This window comes from Molothrus ater, chromosome 11 (genome assembly GCF_012460135.2).
Source record: "Molothrus ater isolate BHLD 08-10-18 breed brown headed cowbird chromosome 11, BPBGC_Mater_1.1, whole genome shotgun sequence".
Taxonomy (NCBI): domain Eukaryota; kingdom Metazoa; phylum Chordata; class Aves; order Passeriformes; family Icteridae; genus Molothrus; species Molothrus ater.
The window spans coordinates 2,778,545-2,802,783 of NC_050488.2; the positions used below are offsets into that span (position 1 = coordinate 2,778,545).

General features: G+C 37.3%; 1 protein-coding gene across 1 annotated transcript in view; it reads right to left on the reverse strand.

The window, feature by feature from the left end:
• The window catches only part of ATG7 (autophagy related 7), an 80,806-nt gene that overhangs the window by 43,385 nt on the left and 13,182 nt on the right, over window positions 1–24,239 (reverse strand). The window contains exons 13-17 of the mRNA XM_054516056.1: window positions 20,262–20,465; window positions 19,416–19,531; window positions 18,636–18,711; window positions 17,435–17,515; window positions 1,808–1,930 (exon numbers count right to left, since the gene is read on the reverse strand). Coding sequence (XP_054372031.1) covers window positions 1,808–1,930; window positions 17,435–17,515; window positions 18,636–18,711; window positions 19,416–19,531; window positions 20,262–20,465 — 600 coding nt within the window. The remainder of the gene's footprint in view (window positions 1–1,807; window positions 1,931–17,434; window positions 17,516–18,635; window positions 18,712–19,415; window positions 19,532–20,261; window positions 20,466–24,239) is intronic.

Here is a 24,239-nt window from a genome sequence, read left to right on the forward strand (position 1 = left end):
CCCAAAAATGCAGCAATCCTAGAGGGAAGAACCAAGCAAGCTCCCTGGTTTGATGGCAGTCATCCTAATTTGAAAGCATGAGCTCTGCAAATACTTTGTGTGTCACATTTTCTATCTCTGAGCAGTGATTTCATGGCATAAGCTTCGCTAAAATACCCCAGGATTTTTGGAAGACACAAATTCTGGGTTTGAAGCAAAACTTTGGACTTCAATAGGTTGCAGTAAGTCCCACCAGACTCTGCATTTTGTAGAGAATGTCTAAAACCTCATTAACAAACACCTATTGTGAAGCTGCCAAAGGGATTTATGGATTAATACCTGCTAAATAATACATTAATAATTTTAATTGTTCTTAAATTTTATGGTAGCAAGCTGAAAGTCACTGAAAGTCAGGCCTGGCAATCAGACTTTAATTATTACTACTGTTAATGATGGCAGGTGGTAAAGGGTGCTTGTTTTTCCTTCTTGGATCCCTCTCATATATATATATATATATAATATATACATATATATATACACACATATATATACATATATATACACACATATATATACATATATATAATATATATTATATATAGAGAATATATATATATATAATATATATAAATATATATATAAAAGTAAGAAGGAGATATATTATATAAATATAAAAGAGGGATTAAAAGAGGGATATAAATATATATATATTTATATCCCTCTTTTCCTCTTTTATATTTATAAATATATATAAATATATCTCCCTCTTTTCATATATATCTATATCTATATATCTCCCTCTTTTCATATATATATATATCCCTCTTTTCATATAAATATATATATCTATCTCCCTCTTTTCATATATATATATATATCTATCTCCTCTTTTCATATATATATATATATATATCTCCCTCTTTTCATATATATATATATATATCTATCTCCCTCTTTCATATATATATATATCTATCTCCCTCTTTTCATATATATATATATATATATCTCCCTCTTTTCATACATATATATATATATGAGATAGATATACCTAAAAATTTTTCTAGGTATACATATAAGCTAGATATACCTAGAAATACCTAGAATTTTTTCTGGGTATGCCCATGCTGATGTCAGAATCCATTAGGTATTTTACAGTTGTTTCCAGCATGTTCTACAATTATTTTTCCAAGGTTAAACATGAAACAGAGAGCCAAGTCCTCGTGATCCACCCCAAACTTTCTGAAGAACCCCTGTGGAGCCCTTGCCAGCTGAAAAAACAGCTGCAGCACTTGCACAGGCTGCAGGGACTGAATGATCACTGCTTCAGAAGCATCCCTGGGACACAGCTGTGACAAAATGCAATGGTGAGGTACAAGGGTAGAGATATTGGCAGAGGGAGGAGGGAACACAAATCACTGTTAAATATAATATTAGGAGACAGCTGTTTGATTTTTTATGGAACACAACTCAATATTGGGTTGTTATCACCAGTGCTGCTGTCCATGAGATCAAACATCCCCAAGTTTCTGCCCACATTCCATTTTTTGTCACTAGACAGGTAAACAGCATTTCCCCCCCATATCATAATCCATCAAGCAGCATAATTACATTTTAATTGACCTAAAATTGCAACTAAATTCCCCACAGCACACAACCCAAGTCACCTGTTTCCTTTAAAAATAATAGTTAAAGACTCAGATAAAGTTACAGTTTATTTAAGAGAATGTCTAAGTCATTGTGTCAATCATTCTGTAAATGAAATTCCACTGCTTAATTCTATCATTTGATCACATGATTAATTAACATCCAAATGTTATTTGCTTACCTCAGCAGCCTGTGTCTCCTGGTGTAATAAAGTCAGACCTGTCAAGTCTTCCAAGAAGGAATGTGAAGAATTAAAAACTTTGGCTAGGAAATTAAACCCTTCTCGTTCATACTGCTCAAGGACCTGCCAAATAAACACACAGAGAAATATTTCAAATGTAATGCCCAGAATCTGATCCATCCTCATATTTGGCTCACAAAATAAAAGCAGATTCTTTCTGAGCACTCAGAAAATGCCTGGATACTGCAAACAGGTAAAAATGACCGAGAATAAAACAATAATTTTTGCCAACTCAGTCTCTACAGTGAGGAAAGGTGGAAGCAAGAGGGAAGAGAAATGGCTTAAGTATTAATTATATTAAGTATTAATTAAATAATAAGATGTCCTGCTTTAAATACATTTTTATGACAGATGATAGGGCAAGAAGGAAAACATAATATATATATAACATAAAATAAATTCTATATAAAATACAATATATATATAAAATAAAATGTAATTATACATAATATAATTTAAATAATTATATAATATAAATTATATTATATATAATCTATATAAGATAATAATTATAATTATATATAATATGATATGATACGACATATATAATATACTATAATTTATATATAAATAAATACATTTATATATTTCTAATATTATATAATATTATAATATATTATATATATTTATATAATATATATTATAGATATTATATATAATATAGTATATATAATATAGATATAAGATAATATTTCTAAATATTATATTATTTACCTAAAATATTATTTTTATACATTGTATTATTATCTATATGTAATACATAATATATTGTTATATTATATTTATATTATTGTATAAGATATACAATATCTTATACAATAATATAATAATAATATCAATATATTGTATAAGATAGCATTTATATGTCATATTATATATAATAAATTATATAATAAGGTTTAAGATTTCCTGCTTTAAACACATTTTTAATGCCAGATGGTAGGGCAAGAAGGAAAACTTGGCTGCACAGCCATGAAAGGAGCATTTGAGTGCCACAAAACACAGTAAAAGCCTGTTCCAATATCAGGGCAGGGAAAGAACCGTGCTGGGACAGCCTGGACAATTCCCTGAGAAGGTGCCCAAGCCCAACATCCCCCAGCCTCCAGAGATCCATGATCCTGAGGCTCTTGTATCTTTATTTTTCTGCCTTAATTTTCCCAGTTCAGTTTTCATTTGGACAATTTTACAAGCTCCTACAAGAACTGTGAGGTTTTAGTCTCTATTCCTCTAAAGACCTGAGCATGAAGAAGTTTATTTCAGCCTTAGGGAAGGAGTTGCCAGGCTGATTTCAAGGCAGGGAGATGCAGATTGAGGGAAGGGAATTTAAATATCAAACATGACCCCAATCCTACACATTTTGGGACAGCAGGCAGGCAGAAAATGGAAGGAACTTATGCCTGAGCAATCCCAGGATCCATTGTTTCTTTATTTTTGTTCCAAGTTCTCACCATGTCATCCAAACAGAACTTTTCCTGCAGAACCGCAAGGAGCAGAGCAGGATTTATGCAGGAACCTCAAAACCAAACATTTAAACAGAAAGGAGCAGAATGTGTGACAGGGAAAGGATCACCAGGATCACCCTGGATCCAGCAAAGGCAGGATTTTCACAAGAATGGAAATACTCCCATCAGAATCCATCAAATCACAATTACTCTCACAACAATCTCACTCCTTCCCAGTTTAACAATTCCTAATGGTCCCAAACACCCAATTCATTGAGAAAAGTGTGGGAACTTGCCCAGCCCAACAACATTCTTCAGCAAAGCACATCCCATGAGCTCTTACATTGGAATTCAGGCTCGTTACAAACCACATTTATACCTAGCTGACAGGATTCTAAGCTTACTGATAAAAATAGACTGGGATCCTCACTCAGCTCTTCATGCAAAACTATCTAATGCAGAATTAGGTTTCAAAAAACAGAACCAGAAACAACTGAAACACAACTATTAAATGGAAGACAGATAGAAAAGGTGATTATCAAACATTTGGCACCTTCCTGACCACACTTATTCTTCTAAAATAATCAAAATTAGCACTTCACATTCTTTTCCTGAATCTACAGAAATTGTTCTTCATCCTCTAAAGATTTCTTTTGCCATAGGGGTTTGGTGTGTGTGTGCAATGACTGATAAATAGAATCACGAATTAAAAAAGAAAAAAGGATTAAAAAACCCCAATATTGGGAGCATTTATTTGTATTTTTCGTGTGTTTTTTATTCCTGAGATAAATGAAATAACATGAACATTCACAATGCAACACAGAGAACTGAGCAACTTCAGCATTTTTTGGAGATGTGTTATTAATATCTCAATATTATCCACTCAATATCTCAATTAATATCTCAATATTATCCAGATCTCAATATTATCTACCAAATATGGTGGGGTTGCACTGTGGATTTACACATTCCATGAGAATTCTGGGTTTCAAAACCCCACTAAAACAACCCAAGTGCTGCAGTCTCTTGCACAGGCCCCAATTTCTAAGCCTGGAGTGTGTTCACAGCCCTGGCTGTGGGAATTCCTCACCCTGGCAGGGGTTTTTGGCCTTTTGGCTTTTTTCCCCCCCCAAAATTTTTGGAGGAACCCCAAAAGCAAATTAAAATGTATATATAACGACACAAATTAAAATTTATATTATATATAATACAGATGTATAACATAATTTATATACTATAATATTTATAAATATGATATTGTTTCTATATTATATTATATATATAATTTATATATATTACATTATTTATACATATTATATAATATCTATTGTTATATTATATTTATATTATCATATAATATATACTATATGCAATAATATATACAATATAACAATACATATAATATGGTATTATATTATATCTATATTATTATATTATTTATTATTTATATATTATTTTATATAAAATTTAGATATATTATAATTATATAAACGATTATATAAAAACACAGTAAATTACCTTAATATTATTACATATATTAATAACATTAACGAACTATTAATAAGGTCACAGATCCAGGAGTTGCAGGTACATTATCTTTAGATTTTTTTTTGTACTGGTGTACATTAACCTGACCAAATCTATTGCTAAGGAATGATTTAAACATTTCTCTTCCCACTGTGTGGCAGACATCTTCCATGGTGCCACAATGGTAAATTCAGGTTTGGGTAACAAATCTGACCATACACACAGGATCTTAAAAACCTGAAGCACAAGAATAAAGAACATTTTTTTCCCCTAGCAGCAACCACAGAAGCCTGAAAAGCTGCATTTAAAAGTGGACTTGCTGATTCTAATGATTTGTTTTTTACAATGAGGCCGGCCTGCTGAATGGAAGTATTTGTTCAATCGTTTAAAATCCAGAATTCCAGGCACATGAGCCAACAAATGTCACATCAGAGAGGCAAAAAAGCACCTGCAGCAGCACATGTGCTGCCTGAGCAGGCACCACGGAAGGAGACACCCACTATAATGAAACCCTTTTGATAGAGGCAGTGACTGGGTGCAGCCATGATATTTCTGAAAAATCCCTTTGCCAGGATTGTTCCTCCTGAGAAGCTGAGAGGCCTCAGGAACAGAATGTAACCAACGGTTATCTGCTGCTGTGGAATGCAACAGGTGCAGCTGGGATTGGGCTCATGGGGTTGTTTCTAATCCATGGCCAATCACAGCCCAGCTGGCTCGGACTCTCTGAGAGTCACAAGATTTTATCATCATTTCATTCCTTTCTTTTCAAGCCTTCTGATGAAACAATTTCTTTTACTCAGGAACAAAATGCAACCAATGGTTATCTGCTGCTGTGGAATGCAACAGGTGCATCTGGGATTAGTCCATGTTGGTTGTTTCTAATTAATGACCAATCACAGTCTGGCTGCCTCAGACTTTCCTGTCAGTCACAAAATTTTATCATGTCATTCCTTTCTTTTCAAGCCTTCTGATGAAATAATTTCTTTTATTCTTTTGGTATTGTTTTACTATATCATTTTAATATAATATACATAATAAAATCATAAATCAGCCTTGTGAAACATGGAGTCAAGATTCTCATCTCTTCCCTCATCCTGGGACCCCTGTGAACACCACCACAACTGGGAGAATATTTTGTCACCCTCAGGGACTTTATTCCCAAATGAGATGATGGAAACCCCAGTAGCACAAAAGGAACTCCACAAACTGCCCACCTCTAACCTTTCCTCCCCAAATTCAGGAGCAGCTTTTCTCTGATAAATAGAACAGGGCACAGGAATAATTTTTTTTTCTCTGATAAATGGAACAGGGCACAGATTTGTTCAGCAGCCACTGACCAGCCCTCAGAAAGGAAGAAGAATGAGGCAAAATAATCTCAAATTCCTATGCCAGGAGACCACACAGGGAGTAATCACACAAGAATAAAACCGGTCTGAACAACAAATAGACAAAATAATTCTAAAAAATGTTTCCAGATTTAATTAGTGACCAATTTGTTGTTGCATGGAAAGGAAATTTTCTCCTATTTAATCATGTCCAGCAGAGCCCAAAGGCCCAAGGCTGGCATGAATTTGCTTTTGCACTTCTGGACAATTCCCACCATCCTTGGTCCCACTGAGATCCTCCCAAGGATCAGCTCTACAGGAGCAGAACACTTGAGAGATGCCACAATTTGTATTGTTCTTGATCTCAGACCAGGCACTGTCTGCCCACAGATGCACAAAATCCCACCTGAACCTTTTCAGGAGCAAACCCAGCCCTTCAGTGATGTGTCACTATGCAGCAATTCATTTTCCAGGCAGAAAAAACCCTATAAAAGAACAACAAAAAGAAGCAGAAATACGTAATTCTTGCACCCCGCCTGGCAAGCTGGAGCAGGAAAGGATTTATTAAGGAACTCTCAGCTTTTCCTCACCTGCAGGTCACTTCTCAGAGCTTAGGAGAGCTGGAAATCACCAATTCCTTCTGGCTTTCCTGGCTGCTACAAACCCTGCCAGGAGAACCCACATTTTCACACCACCTCTCCTGACATGAAATCTCTCAGGTTGATGCCACAGCCTTGATTTCAGCCTCCACTTCACAGAGCCAGAGCTCCAGAATGGTTTTTTTTTTCCACACAATGGCATTTTAATAGAACAAATCAAGCTGTGGATGCACACCATCCCACCAGGACCAAATGCACGGGCTGCCAAAGCTTTCTGAGTAAATGATACCCAGTAACTCATTTCATGAGCAATCTTCTCTTTCTGGCCTTTTACTGAAGTTAAAAAAAACCCAAATCTCATGGCAGGAGGAAAAAAATACAGAAAAAAATACAGGCTTGGAGTAAAAGGACTTGCTTTGCAATGAGAAAACAGATGTGCAGGCTTGGTGTTATATTCTTTTTAACAGCATTCTGCACCAAGCCCTCCCAATTGCTGGGTACAGAGACATTCAGAGAGAGAATCTGGCTCCAGATTGCTTCACAGCAGAAAAGTTAATATCTGCTTGAGCAAAAACACAAAAACCAAGCTCCAAACCCAAAGAAACTGGCTACTGATGCAAAACTGGCTCTTGTTTTATTTCTGTCACATCAATTTCAACCTTTTTGTTACCAGTGTTTACATTTGGGTTGGCTTTTTTTTTTTCCTTTTCAAAGTAGGTTGCCTCTGCAGAGCTTGAATCAGGGCTGTTTACTTTCCAGGAAAAATAAAACAAGGAATGAATGCTACCAGCTGGATTATTTACAGTAAAGATTTCTGGGTGATTTACCCCCAAAACAAGTTCCTGCATTATTTATACTAAATCAGATTTTTGGGTAATTTACCCCTCAAAACAAATTCATGGATTATTTGTACTAAATAAGATATCTTGAATTTACCCCCAAAACAAGTTCCTGGATTTTTGACACTAAGTCAGATTTCCTGGTAATTTGGCCCCCCAAAACAAGTTCCTGGATTATTTATACTAAATCAGATTTCTGGATAATTTACCCCCAAAACAAGTTCCTGCATTATTTATACTAAGTCAGATTTCTTGGTAATTTACCCCCAAAACAAGTTCCTGCATTATTTATATTAAATCAGATTTCTGGGTGATTTAGCCCCAAAACAAGTTCCTGGATTATTTATACTAAATCAGATTTCTGGGTGATTTAGCCCCAAAACAATTTCCTGGATTATTTGTACTAAATAAGATATCTTGTTAATTTACCCCCAAAACAAGTTCCTGGATTATTTGTACTAAATCAGATTTCTTGGTAATTTACCCCCAAAACAAGTTCCTGGATTTTTGACACTAAGTCAGATTTCTTGGTAATTTACCCCCAAAACAAGTTCCTGCATTATTTATACTAAATCAGATTTTTGGGTAATTACCCCCAAAACAAGTTCCTGGATAATTTATACTAAATCAGATTTCTGGGTGATTTACCCCCAAAAAACAAGTTCCTGGATTATTTACACTAAAGATTTCTGGGTAATTTACCCTCAAAACAAATTCCTGGATTATTTGTATTAAATAAGATATCTTGGTAATTTACCCCCAAAACAAGTTCCTGAATTATTTACACTAAGATTTTTGGGGTAATTTACCCCCAAACAAGTTCCTGATTATTTATACTAAAATAAGATTTCTTGGTAATTTACCCCTCAAAACAAGTTCCTGGATTATTTATACTAAATCAGATTTCTGGGTAATTTACCCCAAAACAAGTTCCTGGATTATTTACATTAAGATTTTTGGGTAATTTACCCCCAAAAAACAAATTCCTGGACTATTTATACTAAATCAGATTTTTGGGTAATTTACCCCCCAAAAAACTTCCTGGATTATTTACCCTAAATAAATTTTTTTGGTAATTTACCCCCAAAACAACTTCCTGGATTATTTACACTAAATATTTTTTCTTGGTAATTTACGCCCAAAGGGCTTCCCTCCCTCAAAGGGGACAGGTACTTCACTAAACATTTCAGAGTAACAAAAAAATCTCAATATCCAAGGCTCTCTTTAGAAATTGGACAGGCCTGGATATATTTTTACACCCTGTTAACTCCCTGCTTATCACAGGCCATGCAGCAAGCATAGAAAATTACTGTTCACCTGCTGAAAAGACATTTGGAAAATAAGACAGATGTGAAAAAGTCTTGCCAGCTCCATTCTTCAAAATTCAATGTATCTGCTGTTAAAACAGCAACTTAATAAAAGTTTTATGCTCTGAAGAATCCTCCTGAATAAGAAGAGAACAAGCTGAGCCACTGAGTTAATATTCAAAATTTTATCACACAACCCATAATTCTGGCTTCCTTAAAAAAAATCCTCATTCCCAGACCCTTGCCTTCTCACAAAGTTCTCAATTTTTATTTTATTGCCATCTGATCCTAAAAAGTCGTCAAGGAAAGTCTAAAAAGGTGATGCTGTAATACAGCAATGAAAAAGAAAGCAATAAAATTGCACTTTTGTGAGGATCATGGAATGACTTTTCAGGGCCTTTCAGTTCATGGGTTTGGAACAGGAAAGTCTGAGAATTTTACATGAAAAAAGATAATACTCCAAAAATGACCTCAAATGGAATTACCTAAAACTTGTGCATTCCCAAATGATTAAGTCTGAGAACCAAGTTCTGCAGAAAGCTGTGCTGCAGGTGTGCACTGAACAAGGAAACACTGGAAATTCAGAAACCATGAGACAAAAATGGCAAAATTTTGGGCTCAGGTCCAAACCATGAAATCACCCTCTGCACACACACAGTTCTCTCCTTTCCTCCCCATCACCAGTATTAAAAATGAAAGCAAATCAGTGTAAAAGCTTAACTAATCCAAGTACAAGGTGCTGAAAAATCATTTAAGGAGGAGATTGTTGTTTTAATTCAGAGTGGGAGAGGAGGGATACAAATGAGCTTTGCCTGTTGCTATTTCCTACCCTGATTTTGAACTGCAAGGGGCAGAAAATGGAGAATTAACTCACTGAAGAATCAGCTCTGAAAGGTCTCAGCAGGTTTTTTTTAGCTTGGGATTTTTCAGTTTCTTTTGAATCATGAAAAGGAGGAAAGTAGAGCTCTCAGAAATTTAAGAAATGCCAGTTTAAGCATGGCCTTGTCAACATTTAGTTCTTGGGAGATGCATGCATTATTTTCTGGAATAATCTTGATGTGCTTCATCAAGTAGCCATTTTCTGTGATAAGACTATCTGACAGATAAAACTGCAGGATTTTGATTTAAGATTTTAAATCCTAAGATTAAGATTTTAAGATTTAAGATTTTTGATTTAAGACAGCTGCTCTTTCCTTTCTTAAATCTTTCTCACAACTTATTCCAAATGCAGCAGCATCCCCAGATTCCAGACTAAGGAAGTTTCACTGCACAGCACACAAGCTGAGAGCATTCCCTGCCTGAAAACAGGATTGCAGAGATGTGAAAAGAAGCAAAAGGACCAAGAGAAGAATCAAGATCTCTATTTTAGAGAGTGAGTGTGGGATCTCAGCACATCACTCCCGATGTCCAGAGATGCCAAAAGAACCCTTGGGAGTCTCGAAAATCCTGGAATGTTGCCAAGAGTGTTTGGTAGCTTGATTTTGATCCATCCACAGAAGTAACAAGAATTTGAAAACATGAGAATCACTTTAGAGTGAAGAGTGTAAAAGAGACACGTTTAGAAAGTAAAATATAAACTTTAAAGTTTTTGGTACAGGGGGGTTATAAAAACAAAATAGAGGGATCAGAGCGTGTCTCATCCTTCTTCTTTCTTCTTCTTGTCCTCCATCTCCTGTGGTGATGTTGGCACTTAGAGATTAATTTATGGTGAAAGTGCACTTGCTAACATGAGTAAAAAGCATCAAAAAATAAAAGTAAATATTATGTACGTAGATATTAGTATAAAAAGACATGACCGCCCCGTAAGTAGTCAGAGAGTGCCTGTGACTGCTTGCAAATCAGACCTCTGTTGGGCAGACAGAAAATTTTGTAGATAAGAAACAATAAACAATCTGAAGACCGAAAAGCTGAAGAGTCCAGACTCGTCCTTTAAAACGCGTGCCACCCAAGAACCACCCTACCCGTGTCGGGGCAGAGACAGACAGCCAGACCCGACCAGTGAGCAAGAGGCACAAAAGGGGTTTTGGCAGCCAGCACCATCAGATCCTGGTCCTGACCTCCCTGAGCATGTGGGTACATCCCTCAATCCCCTCCCTGCTCACTCCACCTTTTCCTCAGGATGGATGTTTACAACTTGGATATTTACAACTTCATTTATTCCCCTCTGCTTCCTGTGCAGCCTTTCAGCTGCTGAGCTCATCAGCAGCCCCAGCTCCTTCTGGCATCGCTCACCCTCTGCTGAAATCCCTCAGCCCTCCCTGCCCCATCCCAGGCAAGGACAGTTTGGGGATTTTGGGTCAGCCATGTGCAGGGACAGGTACCTCATCCCCAGAGCAGCATCCACTGCCTGCAGAGAGCCCCTAAAGCTGGGGGAGAAGCAAGGGCACTTCCCAGCACGTAAAGAAATGTCAAGAAATGATTGTTCTGCCAGCAGAGCATCTGCCTGATGCTGAGTGATGCTTTGGCTGCCGGCACAAAGAGTGGCAGGAGTGGCCCAGCTCTGCAGGGCTGGTTGGAGCCAGAATTGAGTGGGTGCTGCCCAGGAAAAGTCATTTATTGCAGCCAGCCCTCCCCTGGCAGCAGCTCTGAAGGAGGCAGAGCTGGCCCACCCTGAGCACCCAGCCCTGGCACAACCTGCAGCTGCTCAGGGCTCCCCGAGCCACGGCTCCAGCTGAAAAATCCACATTTTATGGGTGACTTCAGAGCAGAGGGGATGAGACTCTGGATGTGCTGCAATACCTGTGAAAACAGCACTGGAGGAACAGCATTTCCTTCAAAACCATATTTACCAGATTTCAGAGATTTCTATTTTACCAACTCTTAAAATTGAATTCCCTCCACTCTTCCAATTTCAAATAAAAGAAACAATTCTGCAAGGACAGATATATCAGCACTATGGAAAAAGTAAAAAAAAAAAAGTCAAACTTAGCTTAAGCTGTTCAAAAATATTTGCAAACAAAGATCAGCTTTGCCATAAAGCAAAGCTGGTGATTAGTTAAGTTGAAGAAAACAGACATCAGGGTAGAGAGATACCTGTCAAAGACTGCAATGAGAATGCAGAAAAATATCTGAAAAACAAGCACAATAATTAAAATAGAAAAGATAATTAAAAATATTGTGTCTCCATGAATATGCACTGAATCCTTGTAATAACTGAATAACTTGGAAATAATAATAACCAAATAACTTTCCAAATGAACCAGGGAATAGAAAGCACTGGGCTGTAAAAATGCAAAAATCTCATGGAAGGACAAAAGAACAACTACAAATTGCTCCTATCCAGCAAAATAAACAACTGATCTTTTGAGTTCCAGCTGGAATCCCAGAGAATGAGAGCTGGAATTGATGGTGGGGTGAACACCATCATCATCATCACCCCAGCGCCACACATTGAATATTCCTGAATTTTAATCCAGTTCAGTGTTCTCCAAGTTGGTTTTTGCAGTTATTCCAGCCAAAGTATTTTGAGTTTTAACTGACAGAAAAGGAATTGTGTAACAGCTTCACAGAGAGATGACAAGACAGCACAGATTATTTCTAATACAATTAAAAATTATATTCAAGGCACAGGTAGATATTGAACATGTCAATATTAGAAAACTGCAGAGATGCTGTCTTTTTCCTCATTGATAGTCCTTTACTTTGTCCTAATTGTAGTTAGAATTTCATTGAATTGGAAGAAGAAATACTGGGAAAAATCCCAAACAAGACTCATAAAATTTCATTTAAATGCAACAGAAATACAACCTGTCAGAAATTACTCCATAGTCTTAAACAATGGCAGGTTTCCTCTTTCCTTTAAACCCTACTATGCTGAAACTTAAATGCAACAATGGGAAAATTCATTTTTATTCATTTCTAAGAGGAGTCCTACATGGAACTCAGGATGCTGAAAAGGTGCCTGGCTGTATTAACAATTCAGTCTTCAAGTCTCAATGAAATCTATCCAATATTAATTTGTACAGAGACTTGTCAAATGCTCACACATGTAAATTCAGGAACTAAGGAAAGTTAAATGTGGACTCTGTTTCGCTGACTTCACAGCACAGCTACAGATAAAACACTCTCTTACATTTTTGAAATGTTCATTCCTGAAGGACAAAAGTTTCTCCCCATTCCCTTCATCAGTTCTGTAAGCACTGCAAGTGATTTTTTCTTTTTTTTTTTAGCACAGGAACTACCAAGGCATTTTCCCCCCCATGACTTTTATATCCACACAATACTTGGCTTGAGAAATGTATGGTATAAAAAATGTATGGTATAAAAAAATGTATGGTATATAAAAATGTATGGTATAAAAATTTAAAATATAAAAATGTATGGTGTATAAAAATGTATGGTGTATAAAAATGTATGGTACAAAAAATGTACGGTACAAAAAATGTATGGTATAAAAAAATGTATGGTATATAAAAAAATGTATGGTATATAAAAAAATGTATGGTATATAAAAAAATGTATGGTATAAAAAAATGTATGGTATAAAAAAATGTATGGTATAAAAAAATGTATGGTATATAAAAATGTATGGTATATAAAAATGCATGGTATAAAAATTTAAAATATAAAAATGATTTTAAGGAGTTTCATTGACAGATCATCCATTGCTATGAGAGAAAACAAAGAGGAATATCTTAGTGCAGTCAGGGCAAATCTGAAGGGCCTGGAATCAAAATCAAAATTATCTCAACTGAAAAGCATCAGTGAGTGAGGGAATCTTGCAGGTTGCTGTCATAAGTGATCAGAACAATTTCAAATAAAAATGCAGGCCCAGCAGTTAGCAGAGGAGAACAATGAGAGCATTGTTGAGGCTCCATGATGACAGATTTCCAGACTGAACCACTCATAAATAACTTACACAACCCCAGCGCTCAGTAAATGTCACAGCAAAAGGGTCTCATGTATTCCTGAGAGGGTAAAAAGGGAAAACATCTGCAAGGGCAGGGAATATCCTGACTGAAAGCAGAAATTTTAATAATGGCAACAACGCCACCCCTGATCCCAGAGTCTGCCCCTTTGTGATGTGCAATGAAACTGAGAAACGTTCAATTGGAACTCAGAGGGTAAAAAGGGGTAAAAAGGCCCTTCAGCAGCTCCAGCTCCCAGCAGATGGAGGAGAAAGTTGGGAAAGAACTTGAAAATCAGCAGAGAACCTTGTGCTGATTGTGATACATATCATAGAGGGGCAGTTCCACATGAGCATGACTGTAGCAGGGCAAAGAGGAATCTCTTTGAGGAGAACAAGTCAGATTTCCAGCACATGGGTGCTAAGTTCTAACTCTGGAAGAAATGTGAGCTAAGGGTAGAAACAGAGGGTTTCTACATCTTTAGGTTCAGGTTGCTTGGTGGCAATCATCTTTTGTGACATTAAACTCTGTGGGGTCTCCCCATTCATTCCATGATGCACAAGAAGGGGAGCAATAAAAAGAAATGTTCATTGCCCTCATTAAAATAGAAACACTGGCAGTTTGGCATTAAAATTCTTTTAAATCCTTTTTTAGATTTTAAAATACACATTTTAATATTCCTGATTTAAGGCTCTAAGCAGTTTTCTGCAAGGATCAGATCTGTTTTCCAAGGAATTGTAACACTTCTCACCACAACATAATGAACAAACAGCCTCACTTTGCTCCCAACAGGGTACACAGGTTAATTAGCCCAGTCAGTAATAAGCTAAATGTTCTCTCCTGTAAGTAAAGCAGTTGTTACAAATTAATATCTGAGGGAAATGGATTTTTAGAGAGTTTTCAGGGCTTGATAGAATAGTATGTATTTGTATGTAAACTTTGAGATAAGAAATGCTGATTCAGAAATGCTGATTCAGAAATGCTATAGAATAGGACAGATATTGTTGAGAGAGAAATGGAGATAGAAAAAAGTTTCAAAGGATGGCTTTGTAAATAAGATTAGATACTTTAGAGAAATAGGACTATGAAAGATGCATTCTAGTAAGATTTATGAGGAGTAGTTTTAGATTATTAGTTTTAAGGCATTTATAATATAGTGTGGTAAAAAGCTGAGAGCCAAGAAATGCTTATAGTGTTTTGTAATGAAGAAACAGTCAGCTTCTGATTGTGACAGAGTGAATTATAACATCTGTATTGTCTCACCTTCTCATGAGACTGAAAATGGAATAAAGGATTTTAAAATGCCTCTCAGTTGCCCCATCTCTGTGTCAGAAAAAAATATTGCCTGACAAATATCCATCCTAAATATTGTCTGACAAATATCCATCCTAAATATTTTCTGACAAACATCCATCCTAAATATTGCCTGACAAACATCCATCCTAAATATTGCCTGACAAATATCCATCCTAAATATTTTCTGACAAATATCCATCCTAAAGAGCTCTGGAGTCTCCCTTGCTGGTGCCAGAACAAGTTTGGCCCCAGAAGAGCTCTCAGTGCTCTCCCAGTGCCCTGAGCTCTGACAGGGATATTTGACATTCCAGCAGAGCTCCTGCAGGACCAGAATAAGACACAGGGGGAATCATACAAGGAAAAATTGGCCCAGAATAAAAATAGGTTGGTTTCCTGCTGTGAGCATCCCAAAATTCCTGAACAATTGCCTACAGGAAGCTTCTCTGGCATGTGGCCTGGGCAGGACAGTTCTGCTAGGGAAAAGCTGGCTGATTGCATGTCTGGCCTCTGAAGCTGCTAAAGCAGAGAAAGGAAGGAATGGCTGAGTCCAAATGAAAATAAAATGAAAATGAGCCCAATCTCCAAACATGCACATCAGCAGCAGCTCCTCCTGAGTCCTCCTGGATGGCTTCAGGATGTACTGGGATCCTTCTAAAATTCCTAATTAATTCATTTTGTGCTTTATACAGAGTGACAGGCGCTCAAGGAGGAGAATGCTGACAAAAGAAAAACACCATGAACACAATGGCAGCAAATTCAATTCTATCTGTGCTGAAAGTCTGAACCTCCAGTCATTCTCACACGGAGCAGGACGAAATCCTAAATTACCTTATTAAAAAACAAACCCTCACACAACAAACCAACATAGAGACTGCAATTAAACCATAATTGGATTTGTCATTTCAAAGCATCAGCATCAGATTTCCACATAATGCAGGGTGACATATTCTTATGCCAATAAATAAAGTTAGCAAAGTAAACAAAGGCTGTGTTTCTACTGTAAGGAAATCTGTGAGCCAATGGAGCAACCTTTTCAGCACACAAGAAATTCAATCCCCAAACCACATGAAAAGTGATCTCTCTGGGAATAGCACAGCTGCTAAAATCCAAGGCACTTTTTATTAAATCATCAAGTCTGTTTATGTAAAACGGGCCTCTCTTAAAATGACCTCCAAGAGGAAATGATTTGCTAAGGAAAAATTGATCCCTGCATTGGATTTATCTGTGTGGATGTACATTTTTATTGTTTTTACATGGCAGTGTTTCCTGAATTGAAGATAAGGAGAAAAGAAGAGGAAAAGTGAAAGAAAAAAGCTGCTTCTAACAGTTTAAATTCTCCACCATCAAGGTTCCAGCTACTGCTGAGCTTTCAGCTCTTCAACAGGGTAGATCCAAGTGCTGCTATTTTTAGAAACACCCAACTTTAGAGCTTCAACTTTTGAAGAGAAAATGCACATTGAGAGTCCTTCAAAACTTGTCAGATGTACCCAGACAGCCCAGAGGGGAGAAAGGATCACTGGAGAATGATTGTGCAAGTTCTCCAGAAACTGCCAGTGCCCCATTATTGTTTGATGGCTCTTTGGAAGGAGGATGAGGGCAGGGAAAGCAACAAAAAGAACTTTCTGCAAGCACTCCTCAAGGTACAGGAGGGTGAAATAAACTCCTGGCACTGCAAACCATGAGGCAAAAACCCTCTGAATCTCCCTGCTGAGAGATCCCAGGGAAAACTTCTGGAAGTTGCACTCCACAGCCAGAAAAAACTGGCCAGAGGGAACTTTGGAAAGCCACAGGAGAGGGAAACAATGCAAGAGCTGCCCCAGAGAGCCAAGAAACAGCTGGGAACTCTGAGGTGACTCAGGACTGGCAGCACCAGCAGCAAAATGAACAATCTGCTCAATAAAGAAATGGTAAGAAGCAATTTTTTCCCTCTCAATTGTTCATTATTTGTCTGGTTTGTATCACAAACTTGAAATTTCGACAGCTTTGCCTATTTGGAAAGACATTAAGAAGGTTAAAGGGATATTTATTCAATTTCAGACATCAGAAAGCATTTCTTAAATAATACCAATCTCATTCCTTCCTACAAAGCTAAAAGATAATGACAGTATTTTTGTGATAAGTATTTTGGTGATTTTTTCAGCAATGTCTTGGTCAGTCTCTGCTTGGATTCTTCAGCGGATGGCAGCATTTATGTGGAGATAAAAAGAGCAGCATGCTAAGAGGTGATGCCAAAGAAATGTAGAAAACAGCTAAAAAAAAGGCTAAGAGGGAAAAAGAACCTTTAGCTGAAGTGGGAACAGATTCCAAGTCGGAGAAAATGTCAAAAAGTTTCCCAAAATTGACCTAGAAATATAAAAATAATAGAAAGCACAAACTCAGCCTCACCTTGGCTGAACAGGCTGTGCACTTATCAAATGCCAGGCTGACTGGAAGAACATTATCAAATCTGGATAAAAACCCTCGGATCTAGAGGAAGAAAAAAAAAATAAAATCACATTACTATTTTAAACATTTCCAAAATTCAACATGAACTGAACATAAAAAGAACATCTATCATTCTGACAGTCATTCCCAGTAAAACTTGTAGTGAATTTACACTGAGCACATATTACTGCTCTTTTCTGTACAAATAATGGCACAATAAATGCAGCATTACCTCACCAGAAATAGAGGCACAGCACCATCTGCAGTTGGCCTTTTCTGACTGCAAAGTTCCATGAAAAATAAAAAACCATGGTGGGACAGCTTAAACCCATTTTTTCCCCATCTCTATAACCTAGAGTCTGAACATTTAACTGCTGTGCATTCCTCAATGATGATGTTAATATGATATTATTGACAGGCAATTTTAAAATTCCAGAGCACTATTTCTGCTAACACAGGGAGCTCTGACAACACTTTGAAGCTGGGTTTGGTCACTTCAGTTGTGAACTCTTTGGAGTATTGATCATCCTTTTTTATTCTGTCTATTACAATGAAGAGATGGCACCAGGAACAGAACTTCAGTACCTCTGCAATATTAATAATAATGCCCCAAATTTTGAAATTTTGAAACTGAATTTTTGAAAAACTCTTAACATAGTTGAAAGTGGAGTTTGGGTTGAGTTGAAGAAAAAAGTGCTCTATGGTACCAAAAGAATGTGAAGACATTGTGATAATAATAATAATAAATAATTAAAATGAACCAACTCCCATAATAATTGGGAGTTGACTGATTTGAATTGTTTTAAAACTATGAAGAGATTGAAACTATGAATTTTAAATGCTCATATTGGCAGGTCTGATGGAGAACAGAAAGGTCAGAAATTGCTTTATTCACGTGATTTCTGCTCTAAATTCCTGCTCCCAACAAATTCCTGCCCAGTAGGTAGCAGGAATTTGGTGTCCATGAGCAGCACAAACACAGTGCCAGGAACACCCTGCCTGGGCTGTGTGATGGGTTATTAATATTATTGATATTTATTTTTTAATAAACATGGAGATTCAGTCCTCTGGGAAATAGAATCAGCATTTTTGTTAAGGAGACAACATCAGTGATGATGAGTTCCCAGCTCATCAACAAAAGTTTTTACCACCAATGATTTACCTGGTGAGGAACAAGCCCAAGAGAAGTGGGTGGTTCATTCATTCTGTCATCACTGCTGCTGGCCACAGCATAACCACTGCCAAAAACACAACAGGAAAATTAGAGGAAGACAACACACTCAGAATTTCCAGGCATTTTGCTACAGCTTAGATGAGTCAAGGAATCTGTGTGGAAAGTCTGGTTCATAGGAACCAAGACTCAGCATGATAAATATATATAAAAATCAGTCTGAGACTCATCTGCAACTCCCAAGTCACTTTTTCTCTCCCAGGTTTTCAAGAGAGGAAATAAGCCTGAGGTTCAAGGTGCAGAATTTCAGAGGAATTTCTGTGTCACACTCACTGAGTTTTAAATAAGATTTGCAACACAGGGCTTATCTTGAAACCCTTTGTGTGCCTGCCACAACTTACAACAGCTCCTCATCACAGGGGAAGGGAAAGAGGGGAAAAGGAAAAGGGGAAAAAAAAGGAAAAGGGGAAGAAAAAAAAGGAAAAGGGGTGGAAAAGGAAAAGGAGGGGAAAGGAAAAGAAACAGCAAATCCAAGATTACTAATAGCAACATTTTCTTCTTTTGAAAGATTCCTAATACTTTTCTGAGGTTAAGTTCAGAGACAGAAGAAAAACTTAAGACTTGATGAAGCAGTTCCCTCCAACACTGCACACTGCATTAATTTACAGACATCACCCCTGACAGAATTGTCCTTCTTGAGGTGTAATTCCTCCTCCTCACTACAGATTCTATTAGGTTGGTGTGATTTCTCAGAGAACAGCAATGTCTCACCCTTCTGGATGCTGCAGCACAGAAACCATGAGCTCCACTGCCAGGGCTCCAGCCACCATGGCCAGTCCAGGCCTGCTGACCGTGCACTGCTGGTCCAGAGTCCGATCCCTGGTGGACTACAAACACACACAGCTCTCAAGGGAGGGCAGAAGAGCTCCAAAGGAACCAGCTGCCCTGTGCAAAACACCTCTAGTGCTGTCAAATTCACATCTGGGACCTTCCAAATCAAAATCTGCTATTTCTTTACCTCGTGTGCATCAACACGGCGCAGATCCCTTAAAGAAACACCATTAAAACCAAATAAAAATCCAAGTTGCAACACAAGAGAGATATATAATATATTATATATAATATATATGATATATTACATATAATATATATATATATATATATATATATAATATACATAATACCTAATATATACTATATAATATATGATCACTGTTTGCATAAAGTTCTACTTGCATCCCCTGGTGCCACAGCACCATTGCAGAAGTAGCAGATCTCTTTAGGAAATGCCATTAAAAATTCAAATAAAAATTCGAGTTGCAACAAAAGAGAGATATATAATACATAAAATATGATATAATATATATAATATATTATATATAATACATAATATATAATATATGATCACTGTTTGCATAAGGTTCTGCTCACATCCCCTGGTGCCACAACACCATTGCAGAAGTAGCAGATCCCTTGGGGAAACGCCATTAAAACCAAATAAAAATTCAAGTTGCAACAAAAGAGAGATATATAATATATAATATATAATATAAAATATATAATATATAATATATAATATATAATACATAATCACTGTTTGCATAAAGTTCTACTCACATCTCCTGGTGCCACAACATCATTGCAGAAGTAGCAGCCCAGTTTGTAGCCAGGGATATTTGAGAACAGTGAGGATCCCAGCAGATCAGAAGGAGCAGAGGTGCTGCTGAAATGTGAATCACCAGATTCTTGATGCTTTGGTTTCTTTAGGCCATGTCTCATAACAACAAAAGTGTCAAATCCCAAGGCAGCATTGATGACCAACTGTGAACAATAAAGAGAGAACAACAGATTTTAAGTGAGCCAAAAAGGGAGGGGAAGAAAAAAAGCAGCCTTGAGGTTTTTAGTCACTATAAATGCCAAAAAACCCACAGGCTGAAGATGGATGAGCAACCTATTAACTGCATATTTACCACCTTAGCCATAAACAACAGAGCTTCTGAAAGGTGCAGAATTCCAGCTGTCAAGCCCTTAGAAAAAAAACCAAAACCAAAATAAAAGTCTGTTTCAGAAAGCCACAAGGCCTTGTCCTTTCCTGTGCCTTTCAGGGCAATCTGATCTGAATGAATAACTCCCTCTAGCTGTTACACAAACTTGTGACAAAAAAAAAAAAGCAACAGCAGCTTCAAGCAATGAAACACCATCTGTTATCCAAAGCAATTTCTGCTCAGTAAGGAAAGCAATTAATGATTACTTATGGGCTTCATCTGCATCTGCTTAGTCACATGGGGAGCAGGAGCAGCTGTGCTGCACAATTCCTGTGTCCTCATTTCCCCTCTCCCTCCACTTTGTGGCAAGTGCACAGAGGGATCTGGAGCACAAATATCAACACAACAATGGCTGCAGCCAGTCAGATACCAAGGAAGATGCACTGCTTCATCTGCAGCTCCTGTTGGTAGGAATTCTGCTGCAGCACTTCCTTGTTTTCCATTCTTCCAGCCAGGAATTGTTCAAAAGAAGAACTCTGAGGGAAGCTCCCTCAAGAATTAATCATCTTAATTAGCAAGCTTTGAGTCTTCTCAGTATTTCCAATTATTTCTGCATATTCTTTAGCCTTGGTGTAGTTTATTCCTCAGTCCTGAAGCGGAACCCTGCTGTTGAGTCTGTGCAATTAAAAGATTGCATCTTCTCACTGCATCTCTCTCCACTTTGTGGCAAGTGCACAGAGGGATCTGGAGCACAAATATCAACACAACAATGGCTGCAGCCAGTCAGATACCAAGGAAGATGCACTGCTTCATCTGCAGCTCCTGTTGGTAGAAATTCTGCTGCAGCACTTCCTCGTTTTCCATTCTTCCAGCCAGGAATTGTTTCAAAGAAGAACTCTGAGGGAAGGTCTCTCAAGAATTAATTAGCAAGCTGGGAGTCTCATCATCATTCTCAGTATTTCCAATTATTTCTGCATATTGTTTCAGCCTTGGAGTAGTTTGTTTTTCCTCAGTCCTGAAGCGGAACCCTGCTGTTGAGTCTGTGCAATTAAAAGATTCCATCTTCTCACTGCATCTACCTGTAAAACCTGAATATGGCGTTCCACTTCCAAAATATGAGTAAGAGCTGCTATTAGCAGGAATTACTAACAATGTTAAACAATTCCCACTGCAATCAACTGTTTCTTCTCAGTTTACAGGCAGGTAACTATTTCATTCTGACTGATTGAGCCTTAATTAAAGAAAAAAAAATCATCTGGTTTTGATAAAGAGACAAATGGAAAAGTACAAGAGACAAATGGAAAAGGATCTTTTGGCATGGATTAACAAAAAGAAAAAAGAAGCAAATTTTAACAAGTTCCAGTGCTCAGCAGGAGTAGATTTAATATCTGACATGAGGATTTATCATTTGAGGGGCTGGGTTGCCTGAGGTGCTTGTTTTGGACAAGGACTGCAGGAATTGCAAAGATCCCCAAAGCATTTGAATGGTGGAGTGGGGAAAAGAACTCTTACTGCTCCACACAGCCCTGGTGGTGTGCATTTCACACAAACCATCTCCTTTATTTTCTTTTTGAGACCTTTGGGAGCAAACTGTGCAGTACTTGAGATCTGCAGGTGCCACACAAAATCACATTTGAAGCAGAGCCCTCACTGAGTGTTTACCAATATAAAATATTGAGCATTTGTTTGGACACCTGGAGATTTCCCTGCTGTGTTTTTTCAGTGGCAGAGAATTCCATCTCCTCACATCTAAGGGATGTTATCAAAATCAACCAACTATGATGTGGACACACTGCACCACGGAGTAACAGAGAAATGTCACAAAAAGTTTCAAAATTTATCCTCAAAATCATACAAGTGCTGCAAGAAAAATGTAGAGGGGCACTGCTGGCTAAGAAAACATAGGAGGGAAGTTTTGGAGATCATAAAATCATTCCATCCTGATTGAACCAGACAGGATTCATATAAAATATGCACATAAAACTCCACATATTGCTGGAAATTCCCAACCGTACCATGTGGAAGAACAGGCTGGGCCTGGCACTTCCCAGCTAATAATTTTGAAATTTTAAAACTGAATTTTTGAAAAATTGTTAGCACAGTTGAAAGTAGAGTTTCGGTTGAGATGAAGAAAAAAGTGCTGTATGGTACCAAAACAACACAAAGATTTTGTGGTAATAATAATAATAAATATTAATTAAAATCAGCCAACTCCCATAATAATTGGAAGTTGGCTGATTTGAATTGTTTTCAAACTCTGAAGAGATTTAAAAAGTGAACTTCAAGATGGCCATATAGGCAGCTCTGATGGAGAACAGAAAGGTCAGAAATTGCTTTATTCACATAATTTTTGCTCCCAACAATCTGCTGCCCAGTAGACAGCAGGAATTTTGTGTCCATGAGCAGCACAAACACAGTGCCAGGAACACCCTGCCTGGGCTGTGTGATGGGTTAATATGATTGATATTTATATTTAAACAAACATGGAGAGTCAGTCCTCGGGGGAACGGAATCAGATTTTTGTTAAGGAGACAACAAGCTTTGCAAACTTGCTCATTTTGTCATTTCTGTGCTGTTTTCAAGGAACTAAAACAGAAAGAAAGACCACAGGTGCAAGGAAGGCCAGGAGGATTAAGGAGGACCTGATGAATTATCAAGTTACACACACTTACACCTGAGGCTGTGATTCAGTGAAGCCCTCACTAAAGGGACACTGATCTCTCCACTGGCAAAGGGAAGCTCATTTGTGCTCTGAAGAAAGAAATCCATTGCTCAGGGCCAGAAATTTAAAACAAAGGAATTAAAATAAAATAAAAATAATAATATAATAAAATTAAAAAAAATAAAATAAATAAAAGAAAATAAAATATTTAAAATAAAGGGAGAATGAAAGGAAATTAAATGAGTGGCTTGGTGGCACACCTTCCTCTTGCTGGCTGCAATGAGAGTGGGAAAAGGAAAAGGGAAAGGGGAAAAGGGGAAGGAAAGGAAAGGCAATTTCAAGGAAAGGAAAGGCAATTTCAAGGAAAGGCAATATCAAGGAAAGGAAAGGAAATTTCAAGGAAACACAATTTCAAGGAAAGGAAAGGGAATTGAAAGGAAAGGCAATTTCAAGGAAAGGAAAGGCAATTTCAAGGAAAGGCAATATCAAGGAAAGGAAAGGAAATTTCAAGGAAACACAATTTCAAGGAAAGGAAAGGGAATTTCAAGGAAAGGAAATTTCAAGGAAAGGAAAGGCAATTTCAAGGAAAGGCAATATCAAGGAAAGGAAAGGAAATTTCAAGGAAACACAATTTCAAGGAAAGGAAAGGGAATTTCAAGGAAAGGAAATTTCAAGGAAAGGAAAGGCAATTTCAAGGAAAGGAAAGGAAATTTCAAGGAAATTTCAAGGAAAGGAAAGGCAATTTCAAAGAAAGGCAATTTCAAGGAAAGGAAAGGGAAAGGAAAGGGAAAGCTTGTGGCACACCTTTCTCTTGCTGGCTGCAATGAGAGTGGGAAAAGGGAAAGGGGAAGAGAGGAAGGAAAGGAAAGGAAATTTCAAGGAAAGGAAATTTCAAGGAAAGGAAATTTCAAGGAAAGGAAAGGCAATTTCAAGGCAATTTCAAGGCAA